The sequence below is a fragment of the Nyctereutes procyonoides genome, unplaced genomic scaffold (genome assembly GCF_905146905.1).
Source record: "Nyctereutes procyonoides isolate TBG_1078 unplaced genomic scaffold, NYPRO_anot_genome, whole genome shotgun sequence".
Classification (NCBI taxonomy): domain Eukaryota; kingdom Metazoa; phylum Chordata; class Mammalia; order Carnivora; family Canidae; genus Nyctereutes; species Nyctereutes procyonoides.
This window is the reverse complement of record NW_026575129.1, coordinates 1,328,811-1,345,666: the sequence shown is the minus strand read 5'-3', so window position 1 is coordinate 1,345,666 and position 16,856 is coordinate 1,328,811. Positions and strand designations below refer to the sequence as shown.

The following is a 16,856-nucleotide window of genomic DNA, read 5'->3' as shown; positions in this document are numbered from 1 at the left end:
ACGCAGAACAAACACCATAGGTTGCCAATACTGGAATTAAAAATTTAAAACGTAAAAAGAAAATAAATAAAAGGAAGCTGATTTAAGTCTTTGCTGCTCCCCCATATCCAAACCAGGGAGAGGAGGAATCGGAAAAAAAATCTGCACTTTGGCCAGAGATTTCCTGGGAGAAGCTGAGGAAGAAAAGGAGTGGTCGCCTCGCTAGTGCTTGACCCTGGTCGTGGGCACCATGTCCTCCCCTGTGGTCCTTCCCCCGCTCCTGCTCCTGCCAGGACGGCCAGGGGTGGGGAAAGGGCAGGGCCCAGTGCGCGTGGGGCTCACCTCTTGGCTTCCTCCAGGTGGCACAGGTACTCGTAGGCCATGTTCTGGCGCCGCCTCTCGTCCATCTCCTCAGCAGACAGCCTCTCATCGTCCACGATAGCTAAAAACAGAGGACACGGCTATTACCTGCGGGGCAGTGTCCACCACGCAAGCCCCGGGGGCAACCGCCGCAGCTTCCACGGAGAACGCGGAAAGCAGGGGCCTGACACGTGAGGCACAGAGAGGTGCCTTCGCATCGTTGCACAATGTCGCTGCTAACAGCAAGGTCAGGGGATCCCTGGGTAGCTCAGTGGTTTAGCGCCTGCCTTCGGCCCAGGGTGTGGTCCTGGAGTCTGGGCTCAAGTCCCACATCAGGCTCCCAGCATGGAGCCTGCTTCTCCCTCCTCCTGTGTCTCTGCCTCTTTCTCTCTCTCTCTCTCTCTATCATAAATAAATAAATAAATCTTAAAAACAAAACAAAACAACAACAACAAAAAAAAACAAAAACAAAAAACCCCCAGCAAGGTCAAACGGGTTCGGGTTAAAACCACCACATACAATGAGAACAGCCCGCATCTTTCACAGACACGAGGCCGCAGACCTTAGGCAAGCCTCGAATCCACTGGGGTGCAGTCCCCCTGCGACAACTTTTCGTAGCAAACCTGTAGAATTGGCACAGTGGCTCAGCTTGGACCTTCTTGGAAACTCTGACGTCTAACAACTCATCTACAGGATGTGCGTTTTCTCACCCGTAAAGGAAATTAAAGCTTTTCACCCAAGGCAAACCCTACTTTACAGTCTTCAAGCCCAGGTCTCTAAGATTCCTCCTTCACATATTTCTTGGCCTTTGTGAAGGTAACCTTCCTGGTCGACAGGGAGCCAAATGAAGAAAACAAAGGAGACATCTGGTGAGCAGTTTTCAAGCCCGCACTCTAGGCCAACACAAACCTCAGTTTATGAACCTTCACAATTGAGCTTTGCTTTTTCGGTAGAGAACACGGCCTCCCCATCTCCTGAGTGCATTTCCTCTGCCCAGCGTCTCAACGGCACTCAACTGTCACATCAGGCAACTCTTCGCAGTCCATTTTCATGACAACATTGCCTTCTCCTAACAAGGAACTCCTTTTCCCTCTTCAATCCTGAACTTTAATTATGATACGTATAAAATGAATTTGGCTTCTAGTCTGTTCTGTTACTCATCTAACGAACACACGGTGAATGCGTAGCAGGGATATGGTCACGTGGGACAGGCACGTCAGCATGCTTTGTTCTTTCCCAGCCACCAGCTCCAATCAGCCATTCCACAAATGAGACCCTGGTTCCAAACAGAAGAGTTAAGGTCACCTGCCCATCCTTACAAAGGCCAGTTCCATGCCCTTGGATGAGGAGTTCAAGATATCATTGTGGCAGACCAAAGGAATGAAGATCCGATTTTGAGCTCTTAATGGAGCAAACACCATGCTAAATGCTTAAATTCTAAAAGTGGTACAAAACCCTCAAAGAACTCAAAAGAGATGGGCTTAAATTTACATCAATAAAAATATGGTGGAATTCCAGAAACATATACAAACATGCTGGATGCTTATTTATCAAGCACATGCTTTGTTTCAAGCCCTTAGGCTGCGCGTCCTAAGAACGGTCTCACGTAAGTCTCATGACTAGGAAGCAGGTAATTTGTCCCACTTTACAGCTGAGCCAACAGGATGGGAAGTCATTTGCCCAAAGGAAAAGTAGAAACATTAGGGCTAGAAATGCGGGGATGGGATGGAAAAACAAAACCAGTATGAAAGAACTCAGGGAAATGTCTCTTTTTATAAATGAGGAAGAAAAGAAACTAGCAGAAGAGGGAGGGGAGCCGTGGAAGAGCACAGGACAGGCCTGGACACAACCAGCCAGGAGTTTCCACACATCTCAGCACCCTCTTCCTATCCTGCCTTTCTTCCAACTCCCAATTTCCCAGTGCTGCTCCATCCCTTGAGACAGGGAGACCTCTTCCTGGAGCAGTGGTATGAATAAGGGTCAACAAAAATTTGTGGTGTTTGTCAAAAGCATCTTCTCTTTCTTAATAAATTCAATCTGACTTGAACTTTAGAAGAGAGCTCTTGAGTTTAGGAAAAGTACCGGGATCCCTGGGTGGCGCACAGCTGTTTGGCGCCTGCCTTTGGCCCAGGGCGCGATCCTGGAGACCCGGGATCTAATCCCACGTCGGGCTCCCGGTGCATGGAGCCTGCTTCTCCCTCTGCCTGTATCTCTGCCTCTCTCTCTCTCTCTCTCTCTCTCTCTCTCTGTGTGACTATCATAAATAAATAAAAATTTAAAAAAATTTTAAAAAAATTTAGGAAAAGTACCAAGCTCTGGAACCAGCCTCTTCCATACCTGCATCCCCTGCCCCCGCAAGATTCCAGGTCTTCAATATCTCTCCCCTGGACTCTTGCAACTTCCCTCAGATGGCCTCCCAGCCACCCCTCCCCCACGCATTCTCCACACTGCCACCAGAGCTCCTTTGGAAGACACAGTCCTGCTAACGTTAACCTCCCTCACAAAACCTTCCATGGATCCCCATTTCATCCAGAACTAAGTTCTAGAAGTCTTACCCACTCCTGCCGCCATGAAACCTGCATTCCAGCCACTCCTTCCAGACAGTGCTGCATTCCAGGACCACACCACTACCTTTCAGGTTCAAGGGCTCCTGCTCTCCACTTTCTCTGTGCCTGGAGAGCCATTTTCCCACCTTCTGTGTGTGACATCTCCTCAAGCACAATTCTGTGGATCCCCAAGCCAGGATCCACCCACCTTCCTCAGAACTCTGGTTCACCCTTTTATTACACCACTCATCACAGAGGCTCAGTCACATCTCCCTCAACAAAAGGAGATTCCGTACAAGAAAGGCCCCTTGATTCATCTACGCACCCCCATCACATTTATCATGGTTCTTTGCACACAGCGAACACACAACCATGTGCTGAAAAGCCACCTTTATGAAGTGAGCTGACCATAATCCCATGAGGACTATATTTTGCAAATTCTGATTTTCTTATCCCGAGTTTTCTTGGAAGGTCCCTGGCATGCCCACATATCCTAACCTATTCCTCCATTTCCACTTTTCCTAATACTTCATCCCCAAGACACCTCATGATTTCCAGTTTCTTGTTTGAATTTCAGCCAAAAGACTATTTCTGACGGGATATTCTCATTTTATAGTAACTTCAGCCACATTAAAGCGAAAACAATATATAACTCCTAGTATGAATCCACACGATCACTCCGCCCTCCCCAAGTTTTATGTATGAGTGCAGGAGCCCTAGTCAAAAGGAGACCCTCTCACTGTCACCTTCCTTCCACCTCTATCAATCTACCCAGGAGGAAGCAGAAGCCTTAAAAGCACTTCATCCCTAAGCCTTGACCCCCTAATTCCCTGCACAAGCCACATAAGAGTCCACCAGTCCAAGAGAGCTGCTGCTGCTGAGCTCTCAAACTGTGACATCACCCGTCTAAAGAGAAGATTACACTTACTGTTTGAATTAACCAAACGCACACCAGAGCTTTAAATGGCAGTTCCAGCATATGGGCCACAGCTGATAGGAATCTGCACATCTTTATGGTTCCACTCAATAAGGACTTCCTTCCCTAAGTCTTCCCTGCTTGCTCCCACTCAAAATGTGCTCTCTCCTGGCACCACCTGTACTGCTTCATTTACTAGTAAACTCCTTGAAGACAAATCTGTGTCCTCATAATATCCAGCTCACTGTCCTGCACAGGCTACATGCTCCATAAAAATATGTGACCAGTAATCTCTTATGAGGAGTGGGTAGTATGAGAGCTCTAAAATATCTATGTGGGCAGTTTGATTTGCCTACTTACAATGAATAAGGATACAGTCACTGATGGGGCAAATACAGTACCTTTCCAGAGACCTCACTTAAATGACGTTTAATTCATAGATTCTCTAGGCCAGGCATGAGCCAAAGTACCAGGGATAGGTCAGTGAACAAATCAAAACAGTGTTTGCCCTCAGGGGTCTTCCTTTGACGCATCCCTTTCTTCCCTCTGCCCTGGCCCATGGGACAGCATATCTGGCCCCTGCCCTTCCAACCACATCCACTTGGGCCTCACTTTCCTGCCTTTATGATCTATGGTCAAAGCATATGTTAGAGTGTGAGAATGCCTGAATCACAACCAAAGGAGATCCTTCTAGACCACAGAGGTTGCTTGCAACTTTTTCTGCATTATTCAACATGTAAGAAGTAGCAATTTCTAATAAGAACCACTGGCATGGAAAATAACCCCACCATTGAAAGAACCATCATGGAACTGGTAAAATAATTTACTTCAGCATGACTTCACCACCCATAAAGCACTCTTCCACGTTACTGTGTGGTCCTCCATCATCCCGAGACACAGACATTACAACTTCAGAAATGAGGGATCATGCTAAGGGAAGGGATGGCATGTAGTTCCTCACTGGGTCACTGACACAGCCAGGGCTGGGGCCCACATCCTCAGGTCTGCAGCTGCTGCTCTTTGCCCCATGCAGTGCTGCTGCTGCTAAATCTGAGGGAGCCAGGAAAGGCGCATGTCATGGCTAAACCCAAGAGCAGATCATGTAAGTGCTTTCAGAACTGCCTTTATCTTAAAGCAGCTTGACTGCAATTTCCTCTCAAGTTCATCTTTACCTGCTACCTTGAGCCCTAAGAGACAGGACATCATGGAGAACAGCTTCCAGAAATATTAGCAACTCACAAAATGCCTGAGTGGGCACTGGCTAAAAGATGGTATTTTAACACAATAACATTCTAGGGAAATCTTTCCACTAGAGGGCTTATTCAGAGGTGGAAGGGGCAGAATGAGCGTTGGTAGAGAAGGTTTTGAAGTAAAACTCTTAGTGATGGAGGGAAAACTTGAGTTCATGTTCTAGAGAATACCCACAAAATCCAACGAAAAGCAGCCTGAAGATGTGCCTCATTCATTAAGGAGTTTGCGTGGTCACTTAATTTCAGCTACTCTACTCGCTCCTTCACACACAGGCAGCAAAGCTGTCATCTCCTTGGTATTAAAATTCATTCACTTTTTCAACAAATATTTGAGGGGCTACTTTGTGCCAGTCTGGTCCATGGACTGGACACAGAGTGACAGGTATGACACACAAAGGCCCATTATAGTTAAACAACGGAAAGTTTGACGCAACGGCAGGATCTTAGATGGGTAGTAGGGATATACTCCCTCCGGTGGAGGAAAGGTCAGCAAGAAACACAAAAACCAGGATTGGGAATCTCTGTTTGATGAAATGCTATTATTTAAAACATGTCCCTTAAAGGAAAAGCAGGTTAAAGATATGGTATGAAGCATCAGTTCATAGAAACGTATCAGAGTTTAGCATTTCATATATGTGTGTGATTATTCTGTGTGACTCAAAATTTCTTTAAGGAGCCCTGAGAATCCTCAGTCCTGAATATGTAATTCAGTCCAAATGTGTATTGAACCAGCCTGTAACATCTGAGATCAGCTTTTAGCCAGGAGAGCATAGCCAAAGTGGTTATTTCCCCTTTCTTGAGACTTAAAGAATGGCTACCAGAGATCTATGTGCCCCAAGGAACTAGAAGGAAGAGAATGGATTCCAAGACCCTTAAATGGGCAAGGGACAAGGGCTGGATATAAAGATGAGAGAACCCCAAGTCCAAAATTTCCACTAAGGCAAAACACCCAATAAACTTGAGCCATGATATATTCTGGCTTCACACCAGCTTCCTGTAGCAAGCATTTCACAGCTACTTGATCTTAACATGATCCAACTTCTGTAATCTGAATTTTCTTTTGAAAAATAGGCAAAACTGAGGTTGAAGTTGTTAGCAATCCAACGCAGATTCTCAGGTAGTCTAAAGAACCTTTGGGCTCACAAGCAGAGATGCCGTGTCCTTTACAGGTTTAGTCCTACTAAATCTAATGCCCTGATGGTAACACAGCCATGCTGTGCAGATCCTAAGGGAAGGTGAACTCTAAAGCCCGCCCTCCATACTTTCCCTGGAATTTCTTCCCTGTGACACATTTCTAAGTACTGTCCAAAGCCGTAAAGCAACACACAACTTCAGAGGATACTCAGGTTAGACAGGGTTGTAAGAGACTGTCACTTCCTTGAATAAGGCAAAGCCCTAAATCTTCATGCTCAGTATTGAAATGAGAATTTCCTAGTGAGGAAAGAAGGTAACCACCCAAAACTACACAAGTTACTTTTGAGAGTTACAGTCTCTGGCCACCAATGTCATATTTCCAGTGAGGTTCTTACGGTCCAGAAGACTTAGGAAACTTCTTTGTCATATTTACTCAAGGAAAAAACAGTTCAGGCTTTTTGAAAATGGTTAATCTTCTTCTGCAAATAGGCTTTTAATGTACATTGCTTTCAGACCTACATATGAAAGAGGGTTCTTTGATCCCACTTTGATACAAAAGGTTTCAAAGATGTTTCCCACAAGGATGTGATAATGCTTGACCATCTACAATGTCATTGGTTTCTATTAGGCCTGAATCCCAAAACCCAGGACACCTTTTTCAGAACAGAATTTCATTTCTACATCTCACACAGGGAGTAAAATTAATTTTGGTCCACTGTGCAAATCTGAAGAACGTTGTATTTTTTAAAAAATAATCTACAAATTCAAAGCAAGCCAGAGATTATTAAGGTCCACCTTGCAGGCTGAGATGGGAGGGATCTAAGACTTTGCTTGATTTAAGGGCTACGAACTTAAAAGCAATGATTCTTAGATTTGGGATTTCTTAATTATTATTTAAAAAATATCTGAAGATCAAAAACCACTTATTTTGCTTCCAAGTAGGCACAAGTAAAATTCCATTTGTTCACTGCCTGCTCCTACACACTCCATCATCCTTATACAGATCTCAGAAAGGAATAAAGGACTGTCAAGTTTCCAAGGCCAATTTAAAAATTTTAGCTCCAACAGTTAAAATTACAGAAGGAATTGTAAAACCTTTTGTCTGGATGAGCTTCTACTATTTTTAAAAGAAGAGAAAGGAATTCAACTCATCTCTACTTAGGTATAAACTTTTTATGCTTAACATGGCCAGTGCAAAATGCTCCAAATTATGTGGAGCATTTAGAACAAGTCCTAAAATTATTCTGTTTGCTATAGGTAGAGATTATTTACTGTAACTTTTTAAAAAAGATTTTATTTATTTTTAAAGATTTTATTTATTCGAGAGAGAGAGAGAAAGAGGCAGAGACATAGGCAGAGACATAGGTAGAGGGAGAAGCAGGCTCCCCATAGGGGACCCAATGCAGGACTCCATCCCAGGACCCCGGGATCACGCCCAGAGCTGAAGGCAGATGCTCACCCGCTGAGCCACCCAGGCACCCAAAAAGATTTTATTTTTTAATCTATTTTTAGAAAGAAAGAGAGAGAAAGCGCACGAGCAGGAGGAGGGGCAGAGGGAGACAGAGAAAATCCCAAGCAAGGTCCATGCTGTGGGCAGAGCCTAACCCAGGGCTCAATCCCAGGACCCCAAGATCATGACACAAGCTGAAACCAAGAGTCTGATGCTTAATTGACTGAGCCACCCAGGTGCCCCTTACTATAACTTTATTTTATTTTTAGATTTTATTTATTTATTCATGAGAGACACACACACACACACACACACACACACAGAGGCAGAGACACAGGCAGAGGGAGCAGCAGGCTCCATGCAGGGAGCACGATGTGGGACTCGATCCCAGGTCTCCAGGATCATGTCCTGAGCGAAAGGCAGGCGCTCAACTGCTGAGCCACCCAGAGGTCCCCAACTTACTGTAACTTTAATACCGCATGGGAATTATGATATTTTACTATTGTTACACAGACTTAGCAGGTTATATAATGATAGTTCCCTGCGCTGTTCTCAGGGAGTAGCAAGTCACTGCTAACACTATGTCCCCATCCTCTGAAAAACTACCTCAAATAAACCAGAATATCAGAGATTCCTACAAAACTGTTTGAGCCTTTGAAGACAATAGAATACTGAGTCTTCATCTAATTTTTCTTTGACTATTAGGAGAAAGTAACCAATCACAAATAGTTCAAGACTCAATGTAAGAAAACAAAACAACCTTTTGGTTTTGAGTAGGGTGTTTTCCCTGCATGTTTCATGGGCATAGATCTTATTTCCCTCACCAGTATAAGCTCTTTATAACACATACATGAAAAGTAGCAGACGGAAGACATTAACACTTAATAAGCACTTGGTATGTACCAGTTATTTTACATACATTATCTCTTAGTCCCTACAACCCCCTTTAAGATAGGAATTTGAATCTTTACTTCTTTAGTGGGAAATAAACTCAGGGAGGTTCGGTTATTCCAGTTTAGGTAATCCAAGTATCATAAAGACATATAAATGGCGGAATTGGGATTCCCAACAACTTGGATTCCAAAGTTCTGATCCTTCTACTATCCCACAAAGTCACTGACTCCTTGCATGTGTTTGGTGACCAACCCAGCAGTGCTTAAGTTTTTCTGAGGGTGTTACTTATCGGCAGATTATGTGACTTTGATTTTCCTACTGTAAACCTCATAAATTAATGCTATCTTGAGAATGTATAGAAAGTAAAATTAGGTGCCTGGGTGGTTCAGTGGTTGAGCATCTGCCTTTGGCTCAGGGCATGATCCTGGGGTCCCAGGATCGAGTCCCACATCGACTCCTGGCAGGGAGCCTGCTTCTCCCTCTGCCTGTGTTGTGTCTCTGCATTTCTCTGTCTCTCATGAATAAACAAACATAATATTAAAAAAAAAGAAAGAAACTAAAATCAGAGGCTTACCTCTCAAAGATGTAGTAATCTCAAATGAAGTTCAGCAAAGGAAAAAATATTAATATTCAGCATTGCTAAGTTAGACTTACTAGGAACGTAGCAGTAACAAGAGCAAAATAAAAAGTGTCAGTGACACTATTTACGTGATACATCACATGATAAGCAAAGTCATATGATCAATAAATCCTGAGAAAACATTTGAGAAAATTAAACATTTTTATCTCGGGGCCCTCCCTTATTCTACTTCTCCCCCCCCAAAAAAAAGGTGAATTTCTGACTACACTGACAAAAACATCTGATAAAAAGCTGTGGCTGAGTGGAAAGGGAAGTGGCTTTGGGCTTAAATGTGCCCGTAATATTGCCATGTTCAGTTATAGATCAGTTTGCTAGACACTCAGTTTTATCATCTGTAGAATGGGAATAATGCTACCTACCCCATGAAGCTGCTGTATGAATACTCTAAAAAAATCACATATACTTAAAATTATATTACAGTTAAACTATAATATAACCAATTATTAAGTAAGGAAGTCATAAAATGTATAGATATGTATAATAAAGGTAATAGATAATCAGCTAGTTTTTCAAGGTAATTCATTATACTCAATTTTCCTCAAAAAAAATGTTTTTCCTCTCGCTCAGGGGCTTTAGTGTGTATCTCTATATAACTTGCAAATTCAATGTATTTGAAATTATATATATTTGAAAAAAGCAAAATTTGAATTCCACAATGTATACACATACTGAACATATATACGTAGTGGGTATATCTTCTTAATAATCATTCAAGGTTATGTTATTATATGTACTACAATGAAGGGGAAAAATGCCTAGAAGGAAATACCAAATGTTAAAGCACTTGTTTTTAAAAGGAGTACACTAGAGATTTTTAACTTTTTCAAATAATACACATTTTCCAGATACTCTATACCACTGATGTATATTACTTTTTTTATTTTATTTTTATTTTTTTATATTACTTTTTTTAAAGAAAGATTTTATTTATTTATTCATGAGAGACATAGAGAGAGAGGCAGAGACACAGGCAGAGGGAGAAGCATGCTCCATGCACGGAGCCCGACATGGGACCCGTTCCCGGCACACCAGGATCACGCCCTGAGCTGGTAGGCAGATGCCCAACAGCTGAGCCACCCAGGCGTCCCTGATGTATATTACTTTAATAACAAAAGATTAAATGTGTTTTAATGTTCAGTTACAGAAAAATAAGAAAATACAAGGAATAAGCCTTAATGCCAGTTCCATTATGAAGCATGCCTTCCATGCACTAATTGCTCCATTTGAACTTCTAGAGAAGGATCTGTCATTGAAAATGTGCAATGATTATTAACAGCTTAATGAGGAAAAAAGATTATGGAAGCTCAAGGACAGCAGAGAGGGAGACAAATAATGCCACGATATTCTGAGGGCCTTAATGTGCCTAAACGCTTGGGTGTGACAAGCTGATCACCAGGAACAGGGAGGGTTAAGACCAAAGTGAAGTGGAATGAACGGAAGGGGACCTCATCTGCAGAATGAAGAGAAGGCTCCAACACGCCTTGGTGACATGAAACCTTACAAGTCTGAATTAGAAGAAAAAAAAACGTAGTGATGCTTTGCAAGGGCAGAATTTGGCAACAGAATGAACAGGATGAAGTAGAGCATGGTACGGGGGAAGAAAAAGGAAGCCAACAGGCAACAGACAACTCATTTTATGACTTCAGATGGTGGAGGTGGAAATGGCTCAGCACCAGAAAGTCCCCTAATATGCCACTTTACGTAAAGGCAAGTTTGTTTAATTAAAGAGAAAAAAAGTGGAAGCATTCCACTATTCTAGCAATATACTAAGGAGCTGACTTTCAATCTAAACATATATTTATAAGACAAGTTTAACATGACAGACTCAATTAGAAGGCTATGATGTAGAACAGAAGGGCACTATTAATGCAAGCATATGCTGTTTGTAAGTGAGTGTGAATTAACACATGATTTAGGACAATTTTTTAAACTATGCCAAAAACTCAGCTCTCAAATGGATCATACCATGCAAATGGAGATATTTTGACAATACAGTCATGATCAAGAATACATTTCAACTTGATTTTGGGGCTAATGCAATTTAGGCTAGGGATCTTGATAAAAAATTTTGTTTTTGAGAAAAGCAATGGAAATCACCATCATTTCACACATTCTGGGTTTGTGGGAGACCAGACTTGTGAGAAATCATGTACCACCACATACAGCGTCAATATCAAACAGCAGGACTTGAACCAAGTAAGTCGGGCTCTTTTGTTTCATAAAAGTCCTATTCATTTATAAAGCATTATCACAAAATTTATCTCATACAACTGCAACAGCCCTAACAGATAGATGGACAAATATAAGTTACTTCCACTTCTCCAAAAAGATTTTGGGAACTCTTGGGATGCCTGAGTGGTTCAGCGGTTGGGCAGCTGCCTTTAGCTCAGGTCATGATCTTGGGATCCGGGATCAAGTCCCATGTCTGGCTCTTGTGAAGAGACTGCATCTCCCTCTGCCTATGTCTCTGCCTCTCTCATGAATAAATGGATAAATATTAAAAAAAAAACTCTTGGCTTATGTTTAGGTTTTTAGTTTTTTTTTTTTAAAGATTTTATTTATTCATGAGAGACACAGGGAGAGGCAGAGACACAGGCAGAGGGAGAAGCAGGCTCCCTGTGGGGAGCCGGATCTCAGGACCCCAGGATCACGCCCTAAGCCCAAGGCAGACACTCAACTGCTGAGCCACCCCAGCATATATTTAGTTTTAATCAAACTTTTGGAGGTACCCTATTCTGTTAGAGCAAACATATTTTTATTCCTTTATGTCAACAGTACAGGGAGCAGTAGGAGGAAGTGGAACGGCTGATGTGGGAAGGGAGTTGAGTTGGCAAGAGTGGGTGAAGCTAACGTCAAGTCTGCAGGCTGAAGAGAATGTATACAAACCACGATTTTGTAAACTTCTTGAGAAGTGTATAAAATACCCTGGGAACGGCTCTCTTGTGGAAAAGAATTTACCCCACTTGGGCAACAAAGCTGAAAATATTTTGGTTTTGGCTTGTTGTGTGCTTTTTGTTCTAACACACAGTGCAAGGTCCCAACTTTAGAAAAGTGAATGTTCTTATGAGCACAATAAATGATACCAAGGTCTTCAGATATGATGTTTCTTTATTCTAGAATTGAAAAGCTTCCTACAACAGCCAGAACAGCAACCACGTCAAATATAATTTATACTCTTCCACTTCAGACTTAAATTAATAACTGATCTCCCTCGGCATGGCTTTCTTGGCTGGGGACCGGACTATGGTACTGTACATAAATTGCACCACATGTCTCCTGCACATCAGAGGAGACAGCCAAAGCATGTGTCAGCCACTAGCTCCTTAGAGGATTTGAATACAATTTCAGAATTAAGTCACTGTTTCTACCCCAGACATGAGAACCTCGCTAGCATTTGTGCAGCACATGTGTCCATGATTTTGAGGCTAGGTGAAGATAGAAACTTACTATTGGCCAGCTAGGTGCAAAATGCTGACAGAGAATTTTGGAGATGCAGAGTCCTAAAATGCCTTCCTAAATGCCTTGTAATTAAAACCAATTTAAATACAGCAACAACAGAATGTGTTTCTTTTGGTATGTGGCAGTCTCTAATGGCTAAATAGTTCAGTGCACCTGGGGTAGAGAGAAGGAATCGAATGGGTGGGAGAAAGGACACCGTGCCCCTCAGAGTTTACAATCTAACGAAATGTGTATTTAATGCTGGAGCAGTATTAGAAAGCTCCTTTGGGAGAAGGTCAAGTTAATTATAGGACAAAGAACAGAAAAGTCTAGGGGAAGAGAAAAGATTACTCAGTAGTGGGATTCATCAGGGCCACTTTTCTAGATTACAAGTGTTGGAAGTCAGATATGAAGAAGAGGAGAGAAAGTTCCATGGGGAAACTCAACTAGAGGAGTCAGTTAAGAAGAATGAGTGAAGTGGGGCACCTGGGGGGCTCAGAGGTTGAGTGCCTGCCTTCGGCCCAGGGCATAATCCTGGAGTCCTGGGATCGAGTCCCACTTCGGGCTCCCTGCAGGGAACCTGCTTCTCCCTCTGCCTACGTCTCTGCCTCACTCTCTCTGTGTCTTTCACGAATGAATAAGTAAAATCTTTTAAAAAAAAAAAAAGAATGAAGTACACCTGCACTTTAAGGTGCAGTCTCATGCTCCGTCTTCTGCCCCCTTCCTTAGGCTTCGGGGTCTCCACCCTCCCCCTCCTCACTCTGGCAAAGGTCTCTGAATCTCTCGAGAGGATCAGGGACACCATCCAGGATGCTCTACAGCTGCTTGGAAGCTGTGTGGCTGAAAGGAGTACAGTTGTTTGATGACAGCGAGAAGACAAGACCACGTGAGAGCTCATAATCCAAGAGCGGGACAGAGTTTCATTCTATTGATAAAAGCTCTTCCAACGAAGCTAACCTGGCACATCTAATAACACACATAATTGTGAGAGAATTATATAGAGTTCACTGGGCATCAGTTGTTAAAGCAGCGACATAAATTACTGTAATTACTATTAAATACTCAAGCCAAGTTCCTTATTTTGCCAGTTCACCAGCATTTCACCAGCATTTAGTCAACAAGGATTTTCATTCCCTTGGAACATATTCAGAATTGCATCCATGGGATGTGGGGATGGAGATTAAGGAAACAGTTTTAGATCTGCCCTTCAAAAGCCATGCTTCCCACTCCCTCTCCGGACCTGCCATCCACGGCCATCCTGATGCCTCCACAAGTCAGAGAGCCCTGAGCAGCACCACATGGTGTTCTGCCCTCCACGGTGGATTCCTCTGCAATGGTCTTGGGCAGCTCCAAATCCTCCCCCACCCCAGCCCTCTCTTCTCTGTCGTGATCATGCTAGAAAGAATAAGAGATATCTAGAAGATGATGAAGGGCAGAAAGAAGTCCAAAGGCAATAAAGAAGGCTGTGAATGACAGCTTACGGAAGCCCTGCAACAGGACTCAGGAGAGGAACCAACAGAGGGGCTCGTTGGAGTAGCTGGTGAAGCTTTGGCTCTATCACACTAACCCTTCCACTGTCCCCTGAGTGCTCACATGGCAGTTTCTTCTGGCACTAGCATTACTGCATTCATCCCACAATGATCCTGTGACATTTTACAGATGTGAAAACAGAGACTTGGAACAGCTGAATCATTTGTCCAAGATCACGGCTGACACGTGGGAAGCAGAGCCTAGCAGCAGGCCCGACTCACCAGGCACACTGCCTTCAGGAGATGCACACCTGCCTCTCCCAGCCCTCTCTGGACATCCACATACTCCTAGGTTTCCCAAATCATGTATTAATGACTTATTAATCATAGAAAATAGCCCTAAATGCAGAAGAAAGTAAACACATGGAAAGAACCAGGCATGAAGATAAGCACCCAGGGCACAGCTTCAAGGTCAGTAAGCATGAGTTGTGTCATTTCAGTCTCACAGAAATCATCCACTGTGCTATTCTATTCCCCAACTCATCTGTGGTTCAGTATATAAAACAGGAGTCACCACCTCCAAACTTAGTAAGGCTGGCACTGCAAGCAGATGTGTCACATGTACCGTGTGGGCTGCATGGGCCTGCACACTGCCAGCCCTGGGTTTCCCAGTGTCCAGGTCTCAGGTGCTGACTCAGCTTGGCTCACACTTCGCTGCACGTGTGCAGGCAGTCTACATGGAGAACCAGCGGGGGGTGTCGCTCCTGGGAAGCGTATGACTCGAGGCACTTGACCCACTTATCCCATAAATGGGATGGATATCTCATTCCATCTGTTTTCATACATGTTTTTTTTCAGAGATGGGCTGGTTTGATGTTGGATGCTCCAAGTCTGTTCTTCACTCAAGTTATTCAAAACTTTTGGAAGGTAGAATTACTTCAGTTTGGAGAATTACTCCAATTTTGATAAAACTGAGCAAGTTCATTCTCTACACACTCCAGCATATAGCCCACACGCTCTTTGGTGTTATATAAGTTCTGAGCATTCTCTTTATCCTTCCAAGTAGAGGCAGCACCCCTTTGTATATGTACAAAGGGACAATGTTGAGCTTTAGTTTGCACATCTACCATAACCTCTGCTTCCATCTATTTTATGTGTCAGGTAACTATTATATTGAAATGAGGTTCTAAAAAGAAAAGAAAGAAAGAAAAGAAAAGAAAAGAAAAGAAAAGAAAAGAAAAGAAAGAAAAGAAAAGAAAAGAAAAGAAAAGAAAAGAAAGAAAAGAAAAGAAAAGAAAAAGAAAAGAAAGTTAGTTGGTTCTAATGAGGATTTAAAACTCCAGAAATTATTAACTTGATTATGTTTTCTCACGATAAACTGTGGCATTCACAGCCTATTGTACAGCCTCTTCCAGAAAAAATTTTCAACCAGGACATGGTTTATTTAAGCTTTCAGTACATCTCTATAGATTAAAGCAGAATGAATTTGTCCTTTGTTCCTGTTTGGGAATAGGAATTGTTAGATGCCTCTAAACTTAGAAGAGAAAAAAAAAAAAAGAAGTGGGGAGGTATTGTGGCTGAGCTGACCCAGTAAGTGAGGAGACAGGTTCACACACCCAGTGTTTAACCTCTTCATCCCAAGCAAAGGTAGCACAAGTGGCCAGGTGTGCTCTCAGACCTGTCCTGTTCCTCTAAAAATGCCTGCTTACTTTGAATGAGAGAAGACTCCCATTCCTTCCTCTCCCCGTTCCACACACACAGCACGCACATAATTCACTCATGCATTACTGGAACTATTCAGGGGGATAAGTCAATCTATAGGCTTGTATTAGAACCAAGACTATAAATGTTGTAACCTAGTTTTACTGCAATACTATTTTCATTTAAGGAAATGAGATCAGGCTATTGGAAGTTAAGAAAGAGTTCTTGTAATAAATCATAACATACATTTTTATTTTAATTGGAAGGGTGGGAAGAAGAAAATGACAACATCCCCTACAGAAAATTTGAGAGGCAGAGTAGATATAGTGTCATTGAGGGCCTTATAGCCCAAACCCTTTTTATAGCTCCCTTAGCTTTCACCACTGGCTTTAGACGGTTTTGTGTTAATGTCTGAGATGGAAAGGCTCAGGTCACACAGGTAGGAATTCCACTACCTCATCTGTGAGTGATGCAGCTTTAGGTCCCATTTTTTTGCTGATTTGTCTCTTTCCCCATGGCAATTCCCTAGCCAGTGGGCAGTTTTTCTACTCCTCATTTTGTGGGCAAAACAGCTCTTTCTGATTCCTAGAGTTAATACAGGGAGAGCTGGGTGTCATTTCCCCACTCACCCTAGGCCCAAACTTCATTTCCCATGTGCCATCCTGCTCCCACTGCTACTCAACACTCAGGCTTTGAATGCCTTCTTAATTTATGGCACACGGGGTTTCTCATGCTTATTTTTTTTAAAGCAAAATTCCTTTAATTTTGATACCTACTACACATCTGATGCAAGAGGGATGCTTGTCTGCAACAGGTCCACCAAGTTAACCAGAAGGTAGGGAAGTAACAGATATTAACAACACTTTGCAAGCTGAAAACAGAGGCACAAAGGGTACCTGGCTTGTTAACAACAGACACAGTAGAAACCATTCCACATGTGTGCCTGGATCCTAAATACTGGCTTCGTAAAAAACAAAACAAAAAACCCCCAAAACAGCATTGTTAGAGGTGTGCCTTCTCTTCCCAGTGTGCTCACTTTCCCACCAGCTTCCTCATTCTTCTTTCTCTTTTGGTTCTTT

The 16,856-nt window shown here is 42.8% G+C and overlaps 1 protein-coding gene across 1 annotated transcript in view; it reads right to left on the bottom strand.

Moving 5' to 3' along the window:
* The window catches only part of IQGAP2 (IQ motif containing GTPase activating protein 2), a 297,908-nt gene that overhangs the window by 250,008 nt on the left and 31,044 nt on the right, over positions 1-16,856 (bottom strand). The window contains exon 2 of the mRNA XM_055342241.1: positions 322-421. Within this exon, the coding sequence (XP_055198216.1) occupies positions 322-421 (100 nt within the window). The remainder of the gene's footprint in view (positions 1-321; positions 422-16,856) is intronic.